The sequence below is a fragment of the Phacochoerus africanus genome, chromosome 13 (genome assembly GCF_016906955.1).
Source record: "Phacochoerus africanus isolate WHEZ1 chromosome 13, ROS_Pafr_v1, whole genome shotgun sequence".
Classification (NCBI taxonomy): domain Eukaryota; kingdom Metazoa; phylum Chordata; class Mammalia; order Artiodactyla; family Suidae; genus Phacochoerus; species Phacochoerus africanus.
The window spans coordinates 25,885,280-25,909,828 of record NC_062556.1 but is presented as its reverse complement, the minus strand read 5'-3'; the positions used below and the strand labels follow the sequence as shown (position 1 = coordinate 25,909,828).

At 46.2% G+C, this 24,549-nt stretch overlaps 1 protein-coding gene across 2 annotated transcripts in view; it reads left to right on the top strand.

Annotated features, from left to right (window-relative positions):
• Positions 1-23,141, top strand: part of CNMD (chondromodulin) — a 32,179-nt gene extending 9,038 nt beyond the window's left edge. The window contains exons 4-7 of one of the 2 annotated variants that reach the window (XM_047756365.1): positions 8,824-8,937; positions 15,025-15,178; positions 17,263-17,432; positions 22,527-23,141. In XM_047756365.1, the coding sequence (XP_047612321.1) occupies positions 8,824-8,937; positions 15,025-15,178; positions 17,263-17,432; positions 22,527-22,739 (651 nt within the window). In that variant the 3' untranslated portion in view covers positions 22,740-23,141. Of the gene's footprint in view, positions 1-8,823; positions 8,938-15,024; positions 15,179-17,262; positions 17,433-22,523 lie in introns of both variants that reach the window. The other variant, XM_047756364.1, reaches the window with a different exon arrangement.
• Positions 23,142-24,549: the final 1,408 nt, after the last annotated feature.

Sequence of the window (24,549 nt, the reverse complement as noted above, 5' to 3'; positions counted from 1 at the left end):
CAGATGAAACATGCCAGTGTCCTTTGAAAAGGGCGCGCATGTTTGTTTTCAGAAATTCAATTTACAGGCGGTCAGAGACATTAAGCCTTGCGGTGATGCTTCACGGTACATGTGCAAACCCAAGTGTCACTCCAGGCCGCCTCTCCTGATGGCCACCCCAAATGTCATCATCTCTTTCATGTTCTAAGATGAGAACGAGGCATCACTATTTGTGTTCTCCTGTTACGGCGGCAGACGGAGTGGGTGAGACTTCATAATGACAAAAGGCTCTTGAAACCCATGTCTCTTCTGATAGTTTACTGGCCTACAAACAACGCATCGACCCGTCTTCTTCTGACTGATGAGAAAAACTAGAGATGTCTTTCATTTGAATGAAAGAGCTCCTCTTGTTGATACCCAAACACACTTCGAAAGCCCTTTTGAATACCAAACAGCTGCTAACCTTAGAGCCCAGCTGATGCTGGGCTTTTTTTTTTTTTTTTTTGGATATTTTTAAAAAGTTGTATTCCAGTATAGTTGATGTGAATCAGTTCTACATGCACACGCATCCATTTTGTTCCAGATTCTTTACCCACATAGACGAGCACAGACTATTGGGCAGCGTTCTCTGCACTGAACAGCAGGTTAAGGCTCAAAGAGCAGAACTACCTGGCACGGCAGTCTGCAGTAGGCATTCTTTGATGGTGACAGGGACTGGCTCGGGTTCCGCGTGGGCTTCGCCCTGGGGCCAGGCTCTGCAGCCCTGTGTGGGATCAGCTGCATTTCCCTTAGTCATAGCTCTGCAAATGGTTCTGGTCGAGGCACAAAAGGATCATTTCTCTGGACCTCGTGAAGGCTTTTACTGCAAGATCCAGGACAAGGTAAACGGCTTTTTTTTTTTTTCTTCTTTGTCCTGCTCAATATAAAATTATAAAATGTGCCTCCCACACAGGCAGCATAGAAGCCAGAACCAGACTGAATACCTAGGAGTTGGCACCATAGCAAGCTATGCAAAGGTAGCAATGCAGATAAATAAGATCCCTCTCTCTCTCAAGATCTGCCTGTGTCAGGAATATCCTTTTACAGTAGTTTAATCCCAAACCTGTATTTCTGTTTTATCATCCTTTGGTTCTAATAATGGTATTGATTGTGTTTCGCTCTCATAGGCCAACAGGGCCACAAATATTTTATAAACTGATCAATTCTCTTTGAGAGCTTCCACATTTCTCTAAGTCAGAACTGGTGAGGAGAACATTTTTTTGATGGATAGAACCTGTTATGGGTTTAAATAAGCCTGGGCCTTGGAAAACACATGAATCAGCCCCGGTGGTACCTGCACTCTTTCTTTCTCCTGGATTATAAACCCTCCAATTCAGGAAGCGTTTCTTGGGGCGACCGTGTTTAAGGGATGGTGGTTATAAGTATGGAGGATGCAAAGATGAGGGCCCCTCATTCCATCCCTCAAGGACCTTACTTACAGCCAGGTCCCAGAGGCAGACGTCCCCCCAGAAGTGCCTTATCGTCCACCTGGAAAACACGCTGCTGTGGAGCGAGGAACTGAGCCCTGGAGCCGTCGTGCAGGAGGCCACCACTGCCAGGTTAGGGGGTGGAGCGGGTTTGACCGAGGTGACCATGGCCAAATCAGGTCTGGAAGAATGATTAGGATTTCGACCCTCAGAGAAGTAGGGGCAGGTCTTTCCAGGCCCCAGGGAAGCATATGGGCACCATCCTGAACCCAAGTTCAAGAAGCCCTGATGAGCCCCATGTAAGTACTTTCTTTAAAAGTATGTTAGTATATTTTAAATGAGTTAAAAAAAGGTTTGGGAGTTCCCGTCGTGGCGCAGTGGTTAACAAATCCGACTAGGAACCATGAGGTTGCGGGTTCGGTCCCTGGCCTTGCTCAATGGGTTAAGGATCCGGCATTGCCCTGAGCTGTGGTGTAGATTGCAGACGCGGCTTGGATCCCGTGTTGCTGTGGCTCTGGCGTAGGCCGTTGGCTATAGCTCCGATTGGACCCCTAGCCTGGGAACCTCCATATGCCGAGGGAGCGGCCCAAAAAAAAAAGGGGGGGTTTGTTCAAGGAATTATTAAAACATTCATTTTTACACATTTAAAAGTTTCTAAACTGAAAAAAGTACTTATCGCACAGGGGAATAAAATGACACATAGTTTTAAATGGTTAACAAGTATGGAGGAAAAAAGTGATCACTAAAATACTGTTATTAAAATATTATTATTATTTTTTTTTTTTTGCAGCTTTGGTTCTCACTTAAGATCCAGTAAATTTATTTATTTATTTATTTTGTTTGTTTGTTTGTTTTTTGTCTTTTTGCCATTTCTTGGGCTGCTCCCGTGGCATATGAGAGGTTCCCAGGCTAGGGGTCAAATTGGAGCTGTAACCACCAGCCTATGCCAGGGCCACAGCAACTCGGGATCTGAGCCACGTCTGCGACCTACACCACAGCTCACGGCAACGCCGGATCGTTAACCCACTGAGCAAGGCCAGGGATCGAACCCGCAACCTCATGGTTCCTAGTCGGATTCGTTAACCACTGTGCCACGACAGGAACTCCCTAAAATATTAACACACAACTATATTTGTAAGTAAGTTGGTTTAATCTAGGATAGCATTTGCATGTGAGCTGATGTTGAATCTATGCAAATAAAATTGCTTAGAACACTTGGAAAAAAAAAAAAAAAAGAAGAAGCCCTGATGGGGAGGGAGGGCAGAAGATGGGGCCAGTGTAGGACAGTTTCTGCATCGTAAGTGACCAGCCTTCCTACCAACCCCACCAAGACTGTAATAGAATCAATGGCAAACAGAGCCTCCTGAGAGAGAATTGACACTGAACGAAGGGCGCTGGGCTCTACACCGTTAAAGAAAGAAATTGATGGAGGTGGGGGGATTGCTTGTTAAATAATTAAGGCTACTGCCGTGGGGTTTAGTAGTTGGGGAGAGAGATCAGAGTCAACTCTGAATACAACACCAAGGGAAAGTGGGGATTTATAGTCAGGGGTGTGGGTGAGGGGGGTGTTGATGGATGGAAAACTACTAAGTACAATAGTTCTTTGCTAAACTGACCTAACAGGATTTTTGCTACAGGCAGGTCTGGGGGATCAGATATCCAGGTTGGTCAGAGGCCAGGGTTGGGGCCTCGTGAAAAGAGGACTCAGAGGAGTGTGTCTAAAGCCAGGAGAATCTTTATCGAAACCCCGAGGAATACAGAAGGGTCTACAGAATTATACCCTCGATAGCATTGGTGCTGTTGCTTTTACGCCAAACCTCTCAGACCTATTGACCTATTTATATGACAAAAATACTGATTAGAGGAGTTTCAGCTGTAGCACAGAGGGATCAGCAGCATCTTGGGAGCACTGGGACGCAGGTTCGATCCCAGCCCAGCACAGTGGGTTAAGGATCTGGCAATGCTTCAGCTGTGACTTAGGTCAAAACTGTAGCTCCGATCTGATCACTGGCCCCAGGAACACCATATGCCATGGGGTGGCCAAAAAAGAAAATAAATAAAGTGGTTAAAATGGTAAATTTTACGTTATGTATATTTACCCCAATTTTTTAAAAGACGACAAATAGGTAAAAAAAAAATTTTCTTAAAAAAAAAATCCTGATAGAAATTAAGATAGGTGTTTCCTGGTGGCCTAGCTGTGAAGGATTTGGCGTTGTCATTGCTGTGGCTTGGGTGTGGTCCCTGGCCCAGGAACTTAAGCAGTCAAAAAAAAAAAAAAAAAAAGGTAGCATAAACGGGTGGGTATATACAGATTTTCACTATACAATTTCTTTTTTTTTCTTTTTGCCTTTTCCAGGGCCGCATCTGCAGCATATGGAGGTTCCCAGGCTAGGGGTCGAATGGAGCTGTAGCCGCCAGCCTAAGCCAGAGCCACAGCAACGTGGGATCCGAGCTGCGTCTGCAACCTACACCACAGCTCACCGCAACACTAGATCCTTAACCCACTGAGCAAGGCCAGGGATCGAATCCTCAACCTCATGGTTCCTAGTCGGATTTGTTAACCCCTGAGCCACGATGGGAACTCCTATACAAACCTTGTGACTTTGTGTATATTTTAATTTAAAAGGCTGGAGGGTTAAAAAAAAAAAAAAAAGCACAACCTACCTGGTAGGGAAGGTAAATAAGGTTATTGATGTCAATCATCAATATAGTCCCCCACGATAACATAAAGAAAAACTAAAGTGAACATAATTTATGATAAAATTTGGTCTTGAGCCTGATGAGCTAGAAAACATCATAAAGTCATAAGCTTGCTCTGATAGTTGGGTCCATGTCTGTGCCAGAGGCTAAAATACAGACCGACTTAAGTGTGTGTTGACGAACTAAATACCAGGTAATTTTCTCAAACAGTGAACAAGGTGGCATTTCCCCTCCATTTTTCACAGTCATTCCATTCCTAAGAAATTCGTTGTACCTTAAGACCATGCCAGGAGCTTCCTGGTGGCTCAGTGGGTTAAGGATCTGATGTTGTCACTGCTGTGGCTCCAGTTCGATCCCTGGCTCAGGTACTTCTGCGTGATGCAGGCAAGGTAAAACGATAAAATAAAATGTTTATGTGTAAAACAGTGTTGGGTTCTAGGCACCGATGCTTACAATCAAGTTTTTAAGTTTTTACTCTGGACCCTGGGTGGTTCATTCTTCAGGGATTCCCAAGCTGACTGGGACCCAGCACCCCTGGGCCTGTCCTAGAAAGGCCAGGAGAGCCCTCAGGTCTGACAATAAAGAACTCCCTCTCGGAGTTCCCACTGTGGCTCAATTGGGTTAAGAATCCAACATAATGTCAGTGAGAATGCAGGTTCAATCCCTGGGCTCGCTCAGTGGGTTAAGGATCTGGCATTGCCATGAGCTGTGGTGTAGGTCACAGATGTGGCTCGGATCTAGTGTGGCTGTGGCTGTGGCATAAGCTGGCAGCTGCAGCTCTGATTCAACCCCTAGCCTGGAAACTTCCATATGCCACAAGTGCAGCCCTAAAAAGGAAAAAAAAATTAAAAATTCCCTCAAAGGTTTCTAAAGACTCCCCCCTGGTGGAAGGACCCCCTCACCCTCCTTGGGAACTTCTGGTTTAAGCCACAGTAATAAGTGAGATCCCCTAGAAAGAAAAAAATGCAGCTAAAATGAGATCAGCTGACTGTTGATAAAAGAATGTTAGATCATTGGACTTCTCAGTCATTACTTTCATTAACAAACTGCTTCATTATCACCAGTTTCTAAGTCTTGTTTGAAAAAACAGAAGGTCTGCTTGCCTTTCTTGTGCCTGTTCCTTCCCTCTGTTTAATCCCTTCAGCGTGTCTGGCTGCTTGCTGTGGATTTGTAGCTAGACAGGGCGGTTAATATGTGTGAATTCCTTCCCACAAGACACATCCCTGTGGGGTTTCAGTTCTCTTTGCAGCCGGTAGACAGCCAGAATGGAGCTCGCGTGGTGGTGCAGAGGATATGAATCTGACTAGCATCCATGAGAATTCAGGTTCGATCCCAGGCCTTGCTCTGTGAGTTAAGGATCTGGTGTTGCTGTGACCTGTGGTGTAGGTTGCAGACACGGCACAGATCTGAGGTTGCTATGGCTGTGGTGTAGGCTGGCAGCTGCAGCTCCAGTTCAACCCCTAGCCTGGGAACCTCCATATGCCACGGGTGTGGCCCTAAAAAGAGAAAGAAAAAAGAACTAACTCAGTAACAGACTCACATTCAGGGCTGTGAATTTTTCCATGGAGACGGCTCTCTCCCTGGGGATATGGTAATGGCTATGTGGTGCTTCCTCCCTGGCACCCCAATTCAGATGCTGTGAGGGTTTGAAGTGATTTAGCCCCTAGCCTAGGAACTTCTCTATGCCATAGGTGCAGTTCTAAAAAGAAAAAAAAAAAATTACTGTAGCCTGGGTAACTTCTAAATAACAGACATTTTGGGTTTTTTGTTTTGTTTTGTTTTTTAATTTGGTCTTTTGTCTTTTTAGGGCCACACCCATGGCATATGGAAGTTCCCAGGCTAGGGGTTTAATCGAAGCTGTAGCTGCCAGCCTATGCCAGAGCCACAGCAATCCCAGATCCGAGCTGTGTCTGCAACCTCCACCACAGCTCATGGCAACACCAGATCCTTAACCCACTGAGCGAGGCCAGAGATCAAACCCGCAACCTCATGGTTCCTAGTCAGATTCGTTTCTGCCACGCCACAACGGGAACTCCCAGACATTTGTTTCTTATAGTTCTGGAGGCTGGAAAGTCCGACTAAAGTGCTGGCAGATTGGGTGTCTAGTGAAGGCATTGCTTTCTGGCTTCTAGAAAGCAGAAGGGGCAGAGGGAGCTCTCTGGGGAAAGGGCGCTAATCCCATTCATGAGGGCTCCACCCTTGTGACCTAATCCCTTCCCAGAGGTGCAGCACCAAGTACCACCACAAGGGGGCGTTAGGTTTTTAACATAGGGATTGGGGTTGTAGAGGGTGGGGGGAGACACAAACATTTGATGGATAGCAGGCCGTTTCAGGCATTTCAAAACTGTGGTACCCTGAGCAGGTTTCTTTCTCCCTAAACCTGTGGTCCTCAACCCTGGCTGTACCTTACAAAACCATGGGGAGCTTTGAAGCATGTCAGTGTCTGGTCACAACCCCCAGGCCAATTCAATGGGAAGCTCTGCAGCCAGGCATCAGTCTTTTAACATTTCCTCTGGGTGATTTTGGCTCAGAGTGTAACCCTCTGCAGTAAGCCTGGAATTCTTCCTCCGTAAAACAAGGATTGCATCTCCACTTCTTTCTGGGTGAGAAGTGATGCTGGGAAGAATGAAACATGTACCTGGCCAATTGGGCCACAGGGCACCTAATGAGGAGCTTGAGGAAGAAGGAGCCTTTCCTGGAGTTCCTGTCTTGGGGTAATGGAAACAAATCCGACTGGGAACCATGACGTCATGGGTTCGATCCCTGGCCTCACTCAGTGGGTTAAGGATCTGGTGCTGCCATGAGCTGTGGTGTAGGTGGCAGACGTAGTTCGGAGCCTACATTGCTGTGGCTGTGGCCTAGGCCAGCAGCTATAGCTCCCATTGGTCCCCTAGCCTGGGAACCTCCATGTGCTGTGGGTTCGACACTAAAAAAAAAAAAAAAAAAAAAAAAGAAGAAAAAGCATTTCCTTCTTTTCTCCAGTCTGTCATCCATCAGCTTTTGTAGGGCTCCTGGCTCTGAGATGACATCTGGTGGAACTTTCCACGAATATCCTCAAGCGTGACTGACTGATGTTTCGCTTCGTTCTTCATCTGAGAGGCTGGATTCTGAGCGAGGCCCCCTAGATTTCTTTTTTTCTTTTTTCTTTCTTTCTTTTTTTTTTTTTTGTCTTTTTGCCATTTCTTGGGCCGCTCCCTCGGCATATGGAGGTTCCCAGGCTAGGGGTCGAATCGCAGCTGCAGCCGCCAGCCTACACCAGAGCCACAGCAACGTGGGATCCAAGCTGCATCTGCAACCTACACCACAGCTCAAGGCAACGCCAGATCCTTAACCCACTGAGCAAGGCCGGGGATCGAACCTGAACCCTCATGGTTCCTAGTTGGATTCGTTAACCACTGAGCCATGACGGGAACTCCAAGGCCCCTTCGATTTCTAAATGCTTTTCTTCCTCCCACTCCTTGATGTTGACGCTGGAACAAGTTCTGTATCTTCCTGACATTTGTCTCAACCCAACAGAAGATTAAGTTGAGATGTTCAGATTTGTGTTGGGGTCTGCCTTATTACAGCACAAAGTGTGTAGGTCTTTAATGTGATTTTTGGCCAGTCCCTAGTCATGAAATTAACCAGCAGAGTGAAAGTAAACACTCTTGGGTCGGAACGTACTGTTATGCCTGATATGCTCAGTGGGCAGAATCAGTGCCGAGCTGTCAGCCAAGACTGGAGCCTTGAGGCTGAGCTTTCCCTTGAGGCTGATGTCTAGGCAGACGAGGAGACAGTGTTTATATCTCACAGGGGATAAAAACAAAACGTTCAAATCCTTGGAAAATATCTAGGAGTGACATGTATCTCCCCACATTGTAGCAAGCTGTTTACTCTGAGCTCAGCGACGTAAAGAAAAAAATCTGAATTCATGGAATTAATTAATGGGACCAACATCATTGGAGACCCTTTGTGGGATCACCAAACAAACAAAAAGGGAAAAGATTAAGAGCAGGGAGTTCCCATTGTGGCTCAGCAGGTGAAGAACCCAACTGGTATCCATGAGGATTCAGGTTTGATCCTTGGCCTCACTCAGTGGGTTAAGGATCTGGCATTGCTGTGGCTGTGCTATAGGTCAGCAGCTGCAGCTCAGGTTCAACCCCTGCTGCAGGTGCAGCTGTAAAAAGAAAAAAAAAAAGAGATTCAGAGGGACCTCAAGCTTATGGTTGAGTAGGGAGGTGACAGTCACAAGGAGCTACAACGCAGGCGCTAAGTGCCCAGTGAGGGATGAAGACAGCAGGGCTTTCGGGAGGTCAGAGGAAGGGAGCCCACGTAGCCTGGGGTGGGCAGGGAACCCTGCGTGGAAAAGATGGCAGCTTGCAGTATAGACGGCGCAATGAACCTACTGCAGCTCAGCCCTGTGCCAGCCCCTGGCAGAAGCCTCCTCCTCTCAATACCATCCCCGGTCATTCCTATCTCACACTCTGCTTTCTTTTTCTCTGTAGCACTTCACACTACTTGGCTTTATCCCTATTTTTTATTTTTGGTAAATAACACTGAAAGTAAGCTCCACAAAGAGAGACATCCCATCTGTTTTGTTCGTCCCTGTACCAGGACCTGGAACCGCATGCAATGGACACTCAATACACTGAGTAAATGAACAGATGGACAGATGAGTGGATCAACTTTTATTTCCTAGGGCATCACAGGAATCCGCTTTGCTGGAGGAGAGAAGTGCTACATCAAAGCCCAGGTGAAGGCTCGTGTTCCTGAGGTGGGCGCCGAGACCAAGCAAAGCATCTCCTCCAAACTGGTGGGTACCAGCATGCTCCCCACAGCAAGGGGCAAGGGTGGTGGGCAGACGTTGTTTGGAGGCACCTCCCCGCCTTCTGTCTCTGGTTCCTGGATAGGTTCTTGAACCAGAACATAAGCTCTCTTTCTTCTCTGACAAAGGAACTCAACTGTTTGGGTTGGTTTCAAGTTCAAGTGATCATTTCTCGCATGATGTAATGAGAGGTTTTGGGAAATCGGTTTGGGGCATGATATGGCCCTTATTTGCCTGCTATTAGGGAACTATCTGATCAGGGATTAGACAACCTAAAGGACTTCAGATATTAGGATCTTGATTAAAGGAGGAGGGGGTGTCTCGGGAAGAGTTCCTGTCATGGCGCAGTGGTTAATGAATCTGACTGGGAACCATGAGGTTGCAGGTTCAATCCCTGGCCTCGCTCAGTGGGTTAAGGATCCGGCAGCATTGCCATGAGCTGTAGTGTAGGTTGCAGACATGGCTCAGATCCTGTGTTGCTGTGGCTCTGGTGTAGGCTGGTGGCTACAGCTCTGATTGGACCCCTAGTCTGGGAACCTCCATATGCCGCGGGAATCAGCCCTAGAAAAGGGAAAAAGACAAAAATAAATAAATAAATAAAATAAAGGGGTCTCAGGAGTTCCCATTGTGGCTCAGTGGGTTAAGAACCTGACTAGTATCCATGAGGATGTGGGTTCGATCCCTGGCCTCGTCCAGTGGGTCAAGGATCTGGTGCTGCCGAGAGCCGTGGTGTAGGTCACAGACACAGCTTGGATCCCACGTTGCTGTGGCTGTGTCGTATAGGCTGGCAGCTGCAGCTCAGATTTGACCTTTAGCCTGGGAACTTCTGTATGCCACAGGTGCAGCCTTAGAGAGCAAAAAAGAAAAGAAAAGAACAAAGAAAATTCCGGACAGCTGGAGTTCTCATGGTTTTGCCTTCATTGGGTGAACAGCTCCCGCAGCAATTCTTCCCATTGGTTCAAGTTCAGCCCAATGAGGCTGTTGAACATACATCGAATTCCTTTGCTGCGTGTCAAATTTTTGTGCTCCTTGAAACATAATTCGCCTATTTATTATTCATAGCTTGCCTTTGAGCTTAGTTGATAAAAAATTTACTTGAAGAATGGCACGCAGCGTTCTAAAGACACATTGAGCCATAATACCTTATGCTCACTTGATACTTCGAGGGCTTACCAAGCAGCCACATCCATTATCCTCTTCCATTTGAGTTTGTGGCAGGTATGGGGGAAGAGAAATGGACTCTGGAGTCGGAAGGATGTGAGTTCAGATCCCAGCTCTGACACTGGCTATGGATGTGGCTTCAAGGCTTTGAGCCTCAGTTTGTCAACTACCAGCTAGGCTAGGGACCCTGTCCCCATGGCCCTGAACCCGCTAGATAATGAATACACAGCGGCCCTGCTTTAATTGTTAATTTTATTATGATCAGCTTTGATCCTCCCGTGTCCCCGGGGAGGAGCAGCTCCCTCCAGGGAAAGGAGGAAAAGCAAGAGTAACCAGAGGTGCCTGGAAACTGCCTGACTGTTTGCCCTCCCAGGAATAGTGCCAGGTGTCTCAAAACACAGCAAGAACTAACACCAGCCTGTGAGTTGTTAAAGTTGGTAATCATTGGAGTTCCCGTTGTGTCGCGGTGGTTAACGAATCCGACTAGGAACCATGAGGTTGTGGGTTCGATCCCTGGCCTTGCTCAATGGGTTAAGGATCCGGCGTTGCCGTGAGCTGTGGTGTAGGTTGCAGACTCGGCTCGGATCCCGCATTGCTGTGGCTGTGGTGTAGGCCGGCGGCTACAGCTCCGATTCAACCCCTAGCCTGGGAACCTCCACATGCCACGGGAGTGGCCCAAGAAATGGCAAAAAGACAATCAATCAATCAATTAATAAAGTTGGTGATCATGACCCATCTCTCTCCAACTTCCGGTTCCCCCAACTATTCATTCTGTGAGATGGGGTCCCGCCCTTCGTCCCTCCCAGTGTTCTCTCCTCTGATCAGGTTCTGGTTTGTTCCCCAAAGCAGTGCCCTTCAGAACCGTGGTGTGGACCCACTAGTCCATATCTGAAAGTGAGCCCGAGGTCACCTGCGTTCTGACCTTGAACTTCTCTTGTTGCATCACCTTTTTTTATGGTCCTCTCATTCATTCCTTTTCTGTTATGAAGCTTTTTTTTTTTTAGGGCTTTTAGGGCTTTTTTTTTTTAGGGCTTTTTTTTAGGACTTTTTAGGGCTGCCCTTGCGGCACATGTAAGTTCCCAGGCTAGGGGTTGAATCAGAGCTGCAGCTACCAGCTTACACCACAGCAACCCTAGATTTGAGCTGTGTCTGCAACCTACACCACAGCTCGTGGCAGTGCAGTGCTGGATCGTTAACCCCCTGAGTGAGTCAAAGACCGAACCCGTGTCCTCATGGATACCAAGTCCTTGTAGATATGGTCAGGGTCATTACTACTGAGCCACAGTGGGAACTCCCCATTATGAAGCCTTTAGCGAACTCTCACCCTTGACATCTGGTCAACCACAGCTGACCAAGCTCTTATCATAAGTTTGCAGCACATTTTCTGATTTTTTTAAAAATACTTTAAAAAAAATTTTTTAATAATCTTTTGTCATTGTAGAAATTTGGGAAATGAATAAAGGAATAGAGAAGAAAATCATGCGCAATTGCATAATCTACAGATAGTAATGTTTATGTTTTGGTGAATTTTCATGTGCAAGTGTGTATGATATTCTCTTCATAATTGAAGTAATACTGCTGTACATTCTTGTTATTTTCCCTCGATTTCAGGTCTTCTGAAATGTAGATGGATGGAGGGATTGTATGCCATCATACAATTATACTTTTAAATTTATATGAATGAAAGTTTAAAATTACAATCACCATACGATTAGAATTTTTAAAGTCTTTTGTTCTTGAACACAGGTATCTTCAGCTTTTCATTCTTTCAAATAGTAATAATTTAATTTTTTTTTTTTGGTCTTTTTTTAAGGCTACACCCACGGCATACGGAAGTTCCCAGGCTAGGGGTCACATTGGAGCTACAGCTGCCAGCCTACACCACAGCTACAGCAACTCGGGATCCCAAGCAGTGTCTGTGACCTACACCGCAGCTCATAGCAATGCGGGATCCTTAACCCACTGAGAAGGGTTGAACCCCAAGTCCTCATGGATATTAGTTGGGTTCATTACCTCTGAGCCACAGTGGGAACTCCTAAAATAGTTTTTGAATACAGAAATAATTCAGTGTGGTGAATAGTTGTATATTTAAATCTGGCTGTATCTGATTCTTAGGCCATAGAGGCGAATTGTTTTTCTTGTGTTTTTAGTTGTTTATCCAATGCATGCTAGATCCTCTGGTGGACAAAACCAAACTCAGACATGCATGTGTGAATCAGGAATGTGTTGAGTTTCCTGGTGGCCTAGCAGTTAAGGACCCAGCATTGTCCACTGCTGTGGCTCAGGTCACTGCTGTGGCATGGGTTTGATCTCTGGCCTGGGAATTTTGGCATGCCATGGGTGAGGCCAAAAAAAAAAAAAAAATCTTGGCTGTCAGTAGCAGAAAATTATACTTAGAGGGTTTTAAGTAAGGATTTGTTTTTCTCCAGAATAAGCAACGTAGAAGCAGGCAGAGGCAGGCATTGGCTCAGTGGCCAGCATCTCTGATTTTTTTGGGGCTTTTCCTTCCAGCTCTAAATATCAACCATGCGGTCAAGTAAGGAAGGCAGGAGGATGCTGAGCTGTGCCAAAACCTTGGCTTCCTTTACTGGGGAAATGCAGCCAGCTTCTCAGTCCCCAGCACCCTTCAGCATGGATCCCATTGTCCAGAACCAGGCACACGGGCACCCCTAACTGGGGAGTCTGCAAAGCAGGTGTCTCTCCTGGGGCCGGTACATTGCTGACTCAAACAACAGCAGGACTGCGTTGCAAGGAAAGGGAGGGAAGAGAGACGTGGGCTAGGCAGCAGAGTGTATGTGCTGCTCCCTATTTATTGAACATACCCAGCCTGTACAATGCGCATATATTCATTCTCCCCATGGCCCAACTCTGTCCCCACACAATTCAGATTATGATGGGGTACATTTTTTTTTTTGGTCTTTTTAGGGCTGCACCTGCATCATATGGAGGTTTCCAGGCTAGGGGTTGAATTGGAGCTGTAACCGCCAGCCTACACCACAGCCACAGCAACGGCAGGTCCAAGGCAACACTGGATCCTTAACCCACTGAGTGAGGCCAAGGATCGAACCCGCATCCTCATGGATACTAGTCGGGTTCATTAACCCCTGAGCCACAACAGGAACTCCCATGATGGAGCAGATTTACGTAGCACTAGCTCTCATACATTTTTCATCAGTTTTGTACAACTTTTAAAAGTGAGTATAGCCAAAGAGCATTCATTTCCTGGATGGAGCCATTTAATTTAAGGTAAATAACTGGATTACGTGTTCTCCGCCTTCAATAACTTTAAGTTGCTTTAATGCAGCCAGAAGCCCAAGGGAGAAAACATACACAAAGGGCTGCTTTAACTCAAAAAGACACGTTTTAATTTCTCCAACCTATTGCAAACTAATAAATACATGAAAGGAACAACCTGGCAAAATAAATTTGTCTCCTGGGTCATCAAACCATTCTCAGCAACACGCTGTAGAAAAAACCCGGGGTTTAGCTTGGAAATCTCTGTGGTACCGCTTGATGCAAAGAACACCTGGACTGTGGGTTGTTATAGCTGGGAAATGTAGCAATGGGTTGTGTTAAATACTACTTTGAATAAGACATCAAAGAACCCATCACTGGCTTCTTCTGTTGTTGTTCAGAAGCCGCAGAACAAGCCCCCAAAGGACCTTCACTTCCCATGAAGGGCTCTTCCATCCTTTATCGGATTCCAGAGTCTGTTCCGTCTCATTTCCACAAAAACATCTGTGATCAAAGACATCAGATTAACCTAAATCTCCAAGTTGATCATCAAGTCATTTTCACGTCCACTCAGGACACTCAGATTCCCTCATTCGAGTTACCCCAAGTGGGACAGCAGGAGGGGAGTGGAGGATTTCGAAGAAAGCTGCAAAGAGAGATTAGACTATGTGTGTATGTGGTGTGTGTATGTGTGTGGGTGTGTTGTGTGTGTTTATATGGGTGTATTGTGTGTATATGTATATGTGTCGTATGTGTAGATATATTGTGTATTGTGTGTATGTGTGTGTGTTGTGTGTATATGTGCATATGGGTATGTGTTATGTGTGTATATATGTGTTATGTGTGCATATGTGTTTATTGTGTTGTGTGTATGTGTGTTGTGTGGGTATGTGTGTAGGTGTTGTGTGATATGTGTTTATTGTGTTGTGTGTATGTGTAAATGTATTGTTTATGTGCATATATGTGTATATGTATGTGTGTGTTGTGGTGTCTGTGTATGTGTATTGTGTGTATATGCCTTGTGTATTGTGTATACGTGTATGTATTGTATCTGTGCATATGTGTATATGCATGTGTGTGTTGTGTATGTGTGTATGTATTATATGTGTGTATATGTCTTGTGTATTGTGTATACGTGTATGTATTGTGTCTGTGCATATATGTATGTGTTGTGTATGTGTATTATATGTGTGTATATGTCTTGTGTATTGTGTATACGTGTATGTATTGTGTCTGTGCGTATATGTGTGTGTTGTGTATGTGTATGTGTATTATATGTGTGTATATGTCTTGTGTATTGTGTATGTGTGTATGTATTGTGTCTGTGTGTATATGTGTGTGTTGTGGTGTATGTGTATGTGTGTATATGTCTTGTGTATTGTGTATACGTGTATGTATTGTATCTGTGCATATGTGCATATGTATGTGTGTGTTGTGTATGTGTATGTGTATTACATGTGTGTATATGTCTTGTGTATTGTGTCTGTGTATGTATTGTGTATGTACTATGTATGTTATCTGTAGAGTGTTATGTCTGTGCATGTGCACACGCACACACACACGGAATTCTCATTAAGGTTTGATAGGGTGAAATAATCTTTTACCAACACAGGACCCTCACCAGGCAGCCTGTTCCGCTGTGCTCTTTGCTCAACGCATTTCATTTTCACTTACTTACAGGAAGGCAAGATCATGCCAGTTAGATACGAAGAAAATTCTCTCATCTGGGTGGCAGTAGACCAGCCTGTGAAGGACAGCAGCTTCTTGAGCTCTAAAGTCTTAGAACTCTGTGGCGACCTTCCCATTTTCTGGCTTAAACCAACTGCCCCGAAAGGTAACGTGTTAACTTCTCTTTCCGTGGCTTGACGTTCTCCCCGCCGGCGTGCGGTTCCTGTGAGCGCCTGCGCGGCCCGAGCGTGTGACCAGGAAGAAAAATCTGGGTAGATGTTGGAGGACATGCCTCTTATCCAGAGAGTTCATGCCTTCATTCCACAAACACATATTGACACATGTATTGTGGGCTCTTTTCTTGTTCTGGGCCCCTGGGATGCTCTGATGAACAGAAGAGACAAGAATCAAGGTCCCCAGGGAGGTTTCTGTCGTAACAAGGGGAGACGGTACATAAACACTAGACTAAAACAAGACTGTATGGTGCGATCCAGGGTATAATGGAAGAAGAATAGGGCAAGGAGTGGTTTTGGGAGGGCAGTGCTTTTTTTTTTTTTTTTTGGTTTTTTGCTTTTTAGGGCCACACCCATGGCATATGGAAGTTCCCAGACTAGGGGTCAAATCAGAGCTATAGCTACAGGCCTACACCACAGCCACAGCAATGCCAGATCCAAGCCACGTCTGTGACCTACACCACAGCCCACGGCAATGCCAGATCCTTAACCCACTGAGCAAGGCTCGAACCTGAGTCCTCGTGGATACCAGTCGGGTTCTTAGCCCTCTGAGCCACAGTGGGAACTCCGGGAGGGCAGCTAGGATGTCTGCTAACAGGACTACCTTCACCCTCTGGCAGAGAGTTTGTCCCCTGCATCCAAGATGTGGCTTAGTCCCTCACAGTGGGGGGCTTAGTCCCCCACTTAATTGCATTGAGCAATTAAGTGGGTTTTGTTTTGTTTGTCTTTTTTTGCCTTTTCTAGGGCTGCTCCCACAGCATATGGAAGTTCCCAGGCTCGGGGTCCAATCGGAGCTGTTAGTGCTGGCCTACACCAAAGCCACAGCAACGCCAGATCTGAGCCACATCTGTGACCTACACCACAGCTGTGACTGTGACCTACACCACAGCTCACAGCAACGCCAGATCCTTAACCCCCTGAGCGAGGCCAGGGTTCGTAGTCAGATTCATTAACCACTGAGCCACGACGGGAACTCCTATTATTAAGTGCTAATTACACATCCGAAGCGTTCAATCATCACACCATCCATCCAAGAATTACACATAGTACATGTAACACCAGAAAACGGTTGCCCCCAGATTTGAAAAGGACAAAATGAAAGTCGCCATAGTCCTAGGCTGGAATATCACGGACATTAAAAGTGAGGGATTTTTTTTCCCAGTCCCTCAGAAATGCAGTCATATTTTGCAATAAAGTCAACAAAATCAAATGCTCTCTGAGGATGCCTGGCTCCCCTCCCAGCTCTGGGGTCCAGCAGTCCCTGCCCTTGGATGTCACACTGGCGGGTCATCCAGGTCACACAGCTTCTATGATCAGAGACACTGGGAATGACGCTGGACAAGGTCCCAGGGACGCTGGGGAGCTGACATCTGCTGAGCTGGGGGCTGTGTGCCTGGCACCACCCTGTCTCAGAGTGTTACAGTTTGTCTTCATTTAGTCTGCACCAACAACTCTCCAGGTACCTGGCAATGGTCCCATTTTACAGATGAAGAAACTAAGGGTCCCAGAGGTTGACTCGCTCTCCTGAGTTTATTGTTAGTTAAAAGAAACAGAGTTGAGGAATTCCTATCGTGGCACAGCAGTAAGGAATCCGACTCGTATCCATGAAGATAAAGGTTTGATCCCTGGCCTTGCTCAGTGGGTTAAGGATCCAGCATTGGTTGCCATGAGCTGTGGTGTAGGTCGCAGGTGCAGCTCGGATCCCGAGTTGCTGTGGCTGTGGTGTAGGCCAGCAGCTGTTGCTCCGACTCGACCCCTAGCCTGGGAACTTCCGTATGCCTTGGGTGCGGGCCTAAAAAGCAAAAAGCAAACAAAAAAAAAAAGGAAGAAAGAAGGAAAGTAAAAAAAAAGAAAGAAATGGAGTTGAATCCAGGTCAATGTAAATTTCAATAATATCTAATCGTGTATGTGTTTTAATACCCTTTTTTTTTTTTTGGTTTTCACCCCAGGAAACACAGAATTCCCTTAATTATTCAAATAAAGGAATCAACTTACAGCAAAAAAAATTTTTTTGCAGAAATCCAGAGAGAAAGAAGAGAACTGGTAAGAAAAATTGTCACCACGACGACCACAAGAAGACTACGCAGTGGACCACGGGACCAGCCAGGTCCTGGAAGACCGAGTAATGAAACCAGACCCAGTCTTCAAGAGGATTCAGAATCCTTCAATCCAGACAACCCTTACCACGTGCGTACTGGTGTTTGTGTGACAGGCTCAGATGCATGCATTCGACCCAGCACTGAAGCCGCGGTGTTTCTGCTTGAGATTTCCAGCAAGTATTTCATATTCAACTGAGACCTTTACTCAGTTATTTTTAGTTTAGTTTAGCTTAGTTTTAGTTTTAATTTTTTGTTTGTTTGTTTGTCTTTTTGCCTTTTCTAGGGCCGATTCCCGTGGCATACGGAGGTTCCCAGAATAGGGGTCTAACTGGAGCTGTAGCCACCAGCCTATGCCAGAACCACAGCAACACCAGATCTGAGCTGCATATGCAACATACACCACAGCTCACGGCAACACCAGCCCCTTAACCCACTAAGCAAGGCCAGGGATTGAACCTGCAACCTCTTGGTTCCTAGTCGGATTCATTAACCACTGCACCACGATGGGTTGCACCTGCAGCATGTGGAAGTTCCCAGGCTAGGGGTCAAATCAGAGCTACAGTTGCCAACCTACACCACAGCCACAGCCACCCCAGATCCGAGCCACATCTGACCTATACCACAGCTCACAGCCGTGTGCCGGATCCTTAACCCACCAAGTGAGGCCAGGGATTGAACCTGAATCCTCACGGATACTAGTTGGGTTCTTAACCTGCTGAGCCACAGTGGGAACTCACAAGCCTGTATTTTTAAAAACACAGTATAAAAGGTATACAAGGAACAGTGAGTTTCCCTTCTACCACAGACACCCTCCCCCATGCAACCTGTTAGCAATGGCTCTTTGCCCAGTTTCTTTGCATAAGTGTGTACACACACACACACACACACACACACTTTTAGCACAAAAGAGCATACACAACTCTATGCTTTCTTCCCAGTTATAGCATTTTGGAAAATTTTCTGTCTCCATTTATTTTAATGGTGACACCTTATTCCGTCATACAGATAAATGTACAGAAATTTAACTAGTTCTGCTTTGGTGGACATCTAAATTATTTTCTCATCTTTAATGCTACAAATAGTTAATAGGATGCACCTTGTACATACCTCGTAGGGTATGGAGAGGAGTAAATGGCGGAATGCTGGGGAAGCTCTTAGCACAGAGCATGGCCCATAGTCAGCGTTAATGACTCCCGTTAGGTATTAGTCTTATTTATACCTCTCCTGCACTGAAAGAGTATATCTTTTTTTTTTTTTTTTTTGTCTCTTCAGGGCTGCACCTGTGGCATATGGAGGTCCCCAAGCTAGGGGTTGAATTGGAGCTGCTGCTGCCAGCCTACACCATAACCACAGCAATGCCAGATCCGTAACCATCTGCCCCTGGGCAGGGATTGAACCTCAACCTCCGCAGGGACCTGAGCTGCTGCAGTCAGATCCTTGACCCACTGCACCACAGAGGGCTCTCCCTAAAAATATTTTTTAAAGTAATTCAGGGCTTATGAGAAAATTCAAGACACCACAGTACTTCATTCCCTAAAGCTCAAAGAAAAACAACATCTGAAAAGGTAAACAGAAAATTTAATATGTTTTACTCCCCAGGTCTGGATTAGCTACATCTGGTTCTAGAGATGAGGACATCATCCCTTTACAGAAGGGCAGGATGTGACTGCCCTGCTTCCAGACTTGAGTGATCCATGTTCTTTTGTTTGGTTTGGTTTGGTTTTGTCTTTTTAGGGCCACACCCGCGGCATATGGAAATTCCCAGCCTAGGGGTCAAATTGGAGCTGTAGCCCCTGGCCTGTACCATAGCTCCGGCAATGCAGAAGCCAAGCAGCAAGCGGCGTCTGCAACCGACACCACAGCTCACAGCAACACCAGATCCTTAATCCACTGGTCGAGGCCAGGGATCAAACCCAAATTCTCACGGATACTAGTCGGGTTCATTACCGCTGAGCCATGATGGGAACTCCCAGGGTGAACCATATTCTTGAAAAAATTCTGCTTATGTCATTTTTTTCCCTTTATTACTTGCTGAACTTCAAGAAGGAACACCTCCCCGTGATCTTAGTCCTTCACAGATCCCTTTAAGGAAAACAGGGCAAGAACCTGAGATTACTTTTCTTTTTTTTTTTGTCTTTTCCAGGGCCGCACCCTCTGCATATGGAAGTTCCCGAGCTAGGGGACTGATTGGAGCTGTAGCCACCGGCCTATGCCACAGCCACAGCAATGCGGGATCCGAGCCGCGTCTGCAGCCCACACCACAGCTCCCGGCAACGCCAGATCCTTAACCCACTGAGTGAGGCCAGGGATCGAACTCTCAACCTCATGGTTCCTAGTTGGATTCGCTGACCACTGAGCCACAACAGGAACTCTGAGATATCTTTTGTGATTAAAGAACAACAACAGGAGTTCCCGTGTCTCAGTGGTAGCAAACCCCACTGGTATCCATGAGGATGCAGGTTCCACCCCTGGCTTTGCTGGGTGGGTTAAGGATCCCGTGTTGCCCTGAGTTGCGAGGTAGGTTGCAGATGCCTCTCAGATCCTGCATTGCTGTGGCTGTGGTGTAGGCCGGCAGCTGCAGCTCCGATTCAACCCCTCGCCTGGGAACTTTCATATGCTGGGTATGCGACCCTGAAAAGAAAACAACAAACTTGTTGAACTCTGGTGAGGAAATGCCTCAACCAACAGGCTTTTTGACTCCTGCCCTGTTGGCTACAATTAATTCATGAGGTGGTCTTTATTTTTGTTATCCCAGATGAACCTATTTCAAAAGATAAGGGGGGAACAAATGGAAAGGCTGAAGATTTTAAAACAGTGTAAGATGTAAGGATACCTTGATCCCCTTGCTGTACAGTGGGAAAATAAAATTTAAAAAAAAAAACAGTGTAAGAGAGTAAGACAAATATTTTGTTGACAAAATCTGAACATAGGCTGAGTTGGACGTGCTAAGGAACTGTTAGTTCTGTTAGCTGTGATGATGGCAGTGCGGTGCAGGGAAATATTTTGCAGAGAGATTCCGGTGTATTTATGGGTGAAATGTCACAGTGCCTTCAAGTCTCTTTAAATTTGCTTCAGAATTTAGTTTTTTTGTCTTTTTAGGGCTGCACCTGAGGCATATGGAGATTCCCAGGCTAGGGGGTCACACTGGAGCTATAGCTGCCGGCCCACACCACGACCACAGCCACTCGGGATCCGAGCCATGTCTGCAACCTACACCACAGTTCACAGCAATGCCAGATCCTCAACCCACTGATCGAGGCCAGGGATTGAACCTGCAACCTCATGGTTCCTAGTCAATTCATTTCTGCTGCGACATGACGGGAACTCCAGACTTTGCTTTACTTTCAAAAACCAGATTTGACAAAAAGCAAGCAACTGTGCAATCCAGATGATGTTTATCACACAGTTTTCTCCCCTTCCCAGTATGTTTAAAATTTCCAGTAGAATCGTCTTTCCACCCCCATCCAAAAAAGCTGACTGAAGCCTTTTTTTTTTGGATACCAGAAGACATGATAGCGTTGCTTAAGTTCACTTTGCTCAAGCCTAATCTGTGTTTGGTGCTGTATTTCCCCAAGATCAGTTTCTCTAGGAAAGAGGCTTAAAGTTTACATTAATAAGGGCTTTTTGCCAATGTAAGTCGATGCCATATTAGAGTCTCTACCCCTGGAAATCCATGAGAAGACCAGGTACATGATTTGGGCACCGGCAAGTTTCTTCCAGTTCTGTGATGCCTGCAGCCATGAAAATGGAGTTCTGTAGGTGACTTCCACTTCCTCTGACGTGAAATATTTTAACAGCTGAGTTTCAAAATGGGCTCCCCATGTTAGCATCCAGGGTTCTTGGCTTCCTTAATCCATAGAAATTGGTAAGAGGCCAGACAGGAACATTCAGGCAAGGAAGGCTTTATTGGGGCGGGGGCGGGGGCGGGGGGGGGGGCAGCTGCAACAGGACAGGGTGAAAACAGGCAACATGTTTCAATGCTTGTTTGCCCCTCCCCCCCCGGGGGGGCGGATATAGGAGGTGTGTGCTGGTTCCTTATAAGGGGCGAGGGTAGGAGTGGGTCCAGGGGGTGGGCCAGAGGGATGGCTTAGGTGGTTTGCCCACCCCTTTGGCGTTGGTGTGTGAGGGAGTCATGGCTAATACCCAGCTTTTGCTCTCAGCTTGCAGAGGTGGCAGGTGGTTTTTTAGCATCTTAGCCATAATTTGCCCCAACTGCACATGCAGTTATTTTTAGTCCCGTACAGCCTCTTTATATTTTCTTGCTGGAGATGTTTGCCCAGGTGCAAGCACTAGAGCCACTGTGGCCAAGAATCCCAGGTTGTCTCACCCAGAGCCCTGGAAGCCATCACTGCCACAAGGGAGCTGGGTGCCGCAGCAGTGGCAGAAATGGTACCTTCAAATCATGGGTTTTTTTTTTTTTTCTTCGGCCACACCTGAGGCATATGGAAGTTCCCGGGCTGGGGTCAAATAGTTCAGCCAGAGCCACAGCCACAATCACAACCACAACCACACTGGATCTGAGCCACACCTGCAACCGACGACACAGCTTTCAGAAATGCTGGATCCTTAACCCACTGAGGCCGGGGACTGAACCTACAGGGCCACTGTCTCCAGTCCCTAGGCCATGACAGGAATTCCGTGTTTCTTCTTCTTATTTAAAAAAAGTTGAGGAGTTCCCGTCGTGGCACAGTGGTTAACGAATCCGACTAGGAACCATGAGGTTGCAGGTTCGATCCCTGCCCTTGCTCAGTGGGTTAAAGGATCTGGCATTGCCGTGAGCTGTGGTGTAGGTCGCAGACACGGCTCGGATCCTGCGTTGCTGTGGGCTGGCAGCTACATCTCCGATTGGACCCCTAGCCCGGGAACCTCCATATGCCGCAGGAGCGGCCCAAGAAATGGCAAAAAAAAAAAAAAAAGTTGAGTCACTATCAAGTGGTAACCATGGCTCGTTAAAGGCTTGGAGAAACTTCACAATACGAAAACAAAAACTCCTCCCTGCCCAAGGCAGATTAGGTAGGGTGGAAGTTCCTTGAAGTTAGCGCTTCTGAATAACAAGGTTTAAAGACTGAAACCTCCTACAGGAAATTATGCTGGTTTCTTGTACCATTCAGGACCTTATTTAAAAACAATGTGCATCTCATTACAAAGAAAACACAAGTAACTCTCTTTTATTTCACAGCAGCAGGAAGGGGAAGGCATGACGTTCGACCCTCGTCTGGATCATGAGGGCATCTGCTGTATAGAGTGCAGGCGGAGCTACACCCACTGCCAGAAGATCTGTGAGCCCCTGGGGGGCTATAATCCGTGGCCTTACAACTACCAAGGCTGCCGGTCAGCCTGCAGAGTCGTCATGCCATGTAGCTGGTGGGTGGCTCGCATCTTGGGCATGGTGTGATGTCACTTCACCTACCAGGTACCATAAAGGAAGAATTCACTCCAGAGGCAACCAAAGTTTGAGGCACTGTGATGCTGAAGGGACCACAAGGTGTTACGTGGTCCACCCGAGCAATGTTATTTGAGACACTTAACAGAATATTGTCAACCGCTTTACAGAACTTTACTCAGAATTGCACATGTACTGAAAGGGTAGTTTTAAGTCTAAAAAATACCATTATCCTTTTATTACTTGCTATTTTTTATTTGCTTTTCTTTGCCAGTAAGGCCTACCTATAAGAAAGACTTCCTTACCAAGCTTTTCTGGGATTATCATGAAATATTACTTACAATTTGTCAAAGATCTCAACTGGACATTTGAGTTCCTTTTAAATCAAGTTACTGACTAAAACAACTGTTTTCTGTTGTTATTTGTATGGAATTCCTAACTGTTCTGAAACTTTATTGTTCTTTCCCAGTCCTGCAGATCTGCCCCCTGGGTTCCCAGATAAAGCACAAAAAAGGAAAACGAGACACATGATGAAATGCTTTATCTGTAGTATATGCTGGCATGTCATTAACAAGTGGCTGCCCTGTGAAGAGTCATCCTCAAGAAGAGAGCCTCAGGATAAAGCAGGAAAATGTAGTTGAGGGTAAATCAGTCTTTGACATTCTGAAAACCAGGTCTTCCCACCCTTTCAATGTGGTCACTGGGCATGAAGAAGCAGAGTGATTTCTTTGTCGTACACATCAGGCTGCTGATGAACCAATTACCAGTAACTTCCTCTCCTAGTAACAGGGCTGGCAGTGCTGCTTGACAGATACTGCTAAGGAAGGGCTTATGTATAATGACATATAAACAATCTCAGGAACAAGTACTGTCTTTAGAAACTGCAATATTAGATCAGGAAGATGAGCAGGTACTTCATATTTTTGACATTTTAGTTTTGAATCTTATACTTTAAGAGAACGTCTCTAAGGAAAACAAAAAATTTTCCAAACAACGCAGACTCAGAGAGATGAAAAGTCTTGACACCATGACACTCCCATAGTCTAAATACAGCTCAGTAATGTATATCTAGTGTTGCCAATTTAAGTCTGTAAAGTCATATAGAATTTTTTTTGTCTTTTTTTTTAGGGCCACACCCGTGGCATATGGAAGTTCCCAGGCTAGGGGTCTACCTGGAGCTACTGCTGCCGGCCTCCGCCACAGCCACAACAGAAACAAGCCATGTCTGCAACCTACACACAGCTCACGACAACACTGGATCCTTAACCCACTGAGCGAGGCCAGGGATCAAACCTGCAGCCTCGTGGTTCCTAGTTAGGTGCGTTTCTGCTGTGCCAAGACAGGAACTCCCATATGGAATTTTTTTTAACTTAGTCGTCAGATGAACACTCATGTGCCTGTGTTTAATGTCATGTTCAGCAAGCTAGGTCTCTGGAGCAAAAAGGGCTGAAGGAAGAGACACACAGTGAGTTACATGTCATGGTCACACTGTTTGCCAGCAGCAGCAACTTGCTGCAGTTGTAGATTTTACACATTTCGTCTTCAAAATGGTTCTCTAGTAACTACACAAGTGCCAAGCGTTCTGCACACCATCGCCCATCTCGCCACCCAGCAACCTCTACTTGGTTCTAAAAATAAAAGGGGAAAAAAAAAAATAATAGACTGAGTCAGTGACCCCACCACAGAAGAGCTTGTGTCTCACGAGGGCTAACTGGGATTGAGGACACCAGAGACCTTGACAAAGACAGGAGCACTCGGCTTCTTAGAGAAAGAGAATGCCTTCCACTGGGTCTTCTACGATGAGGAGTTAGCCGGGCGGTGA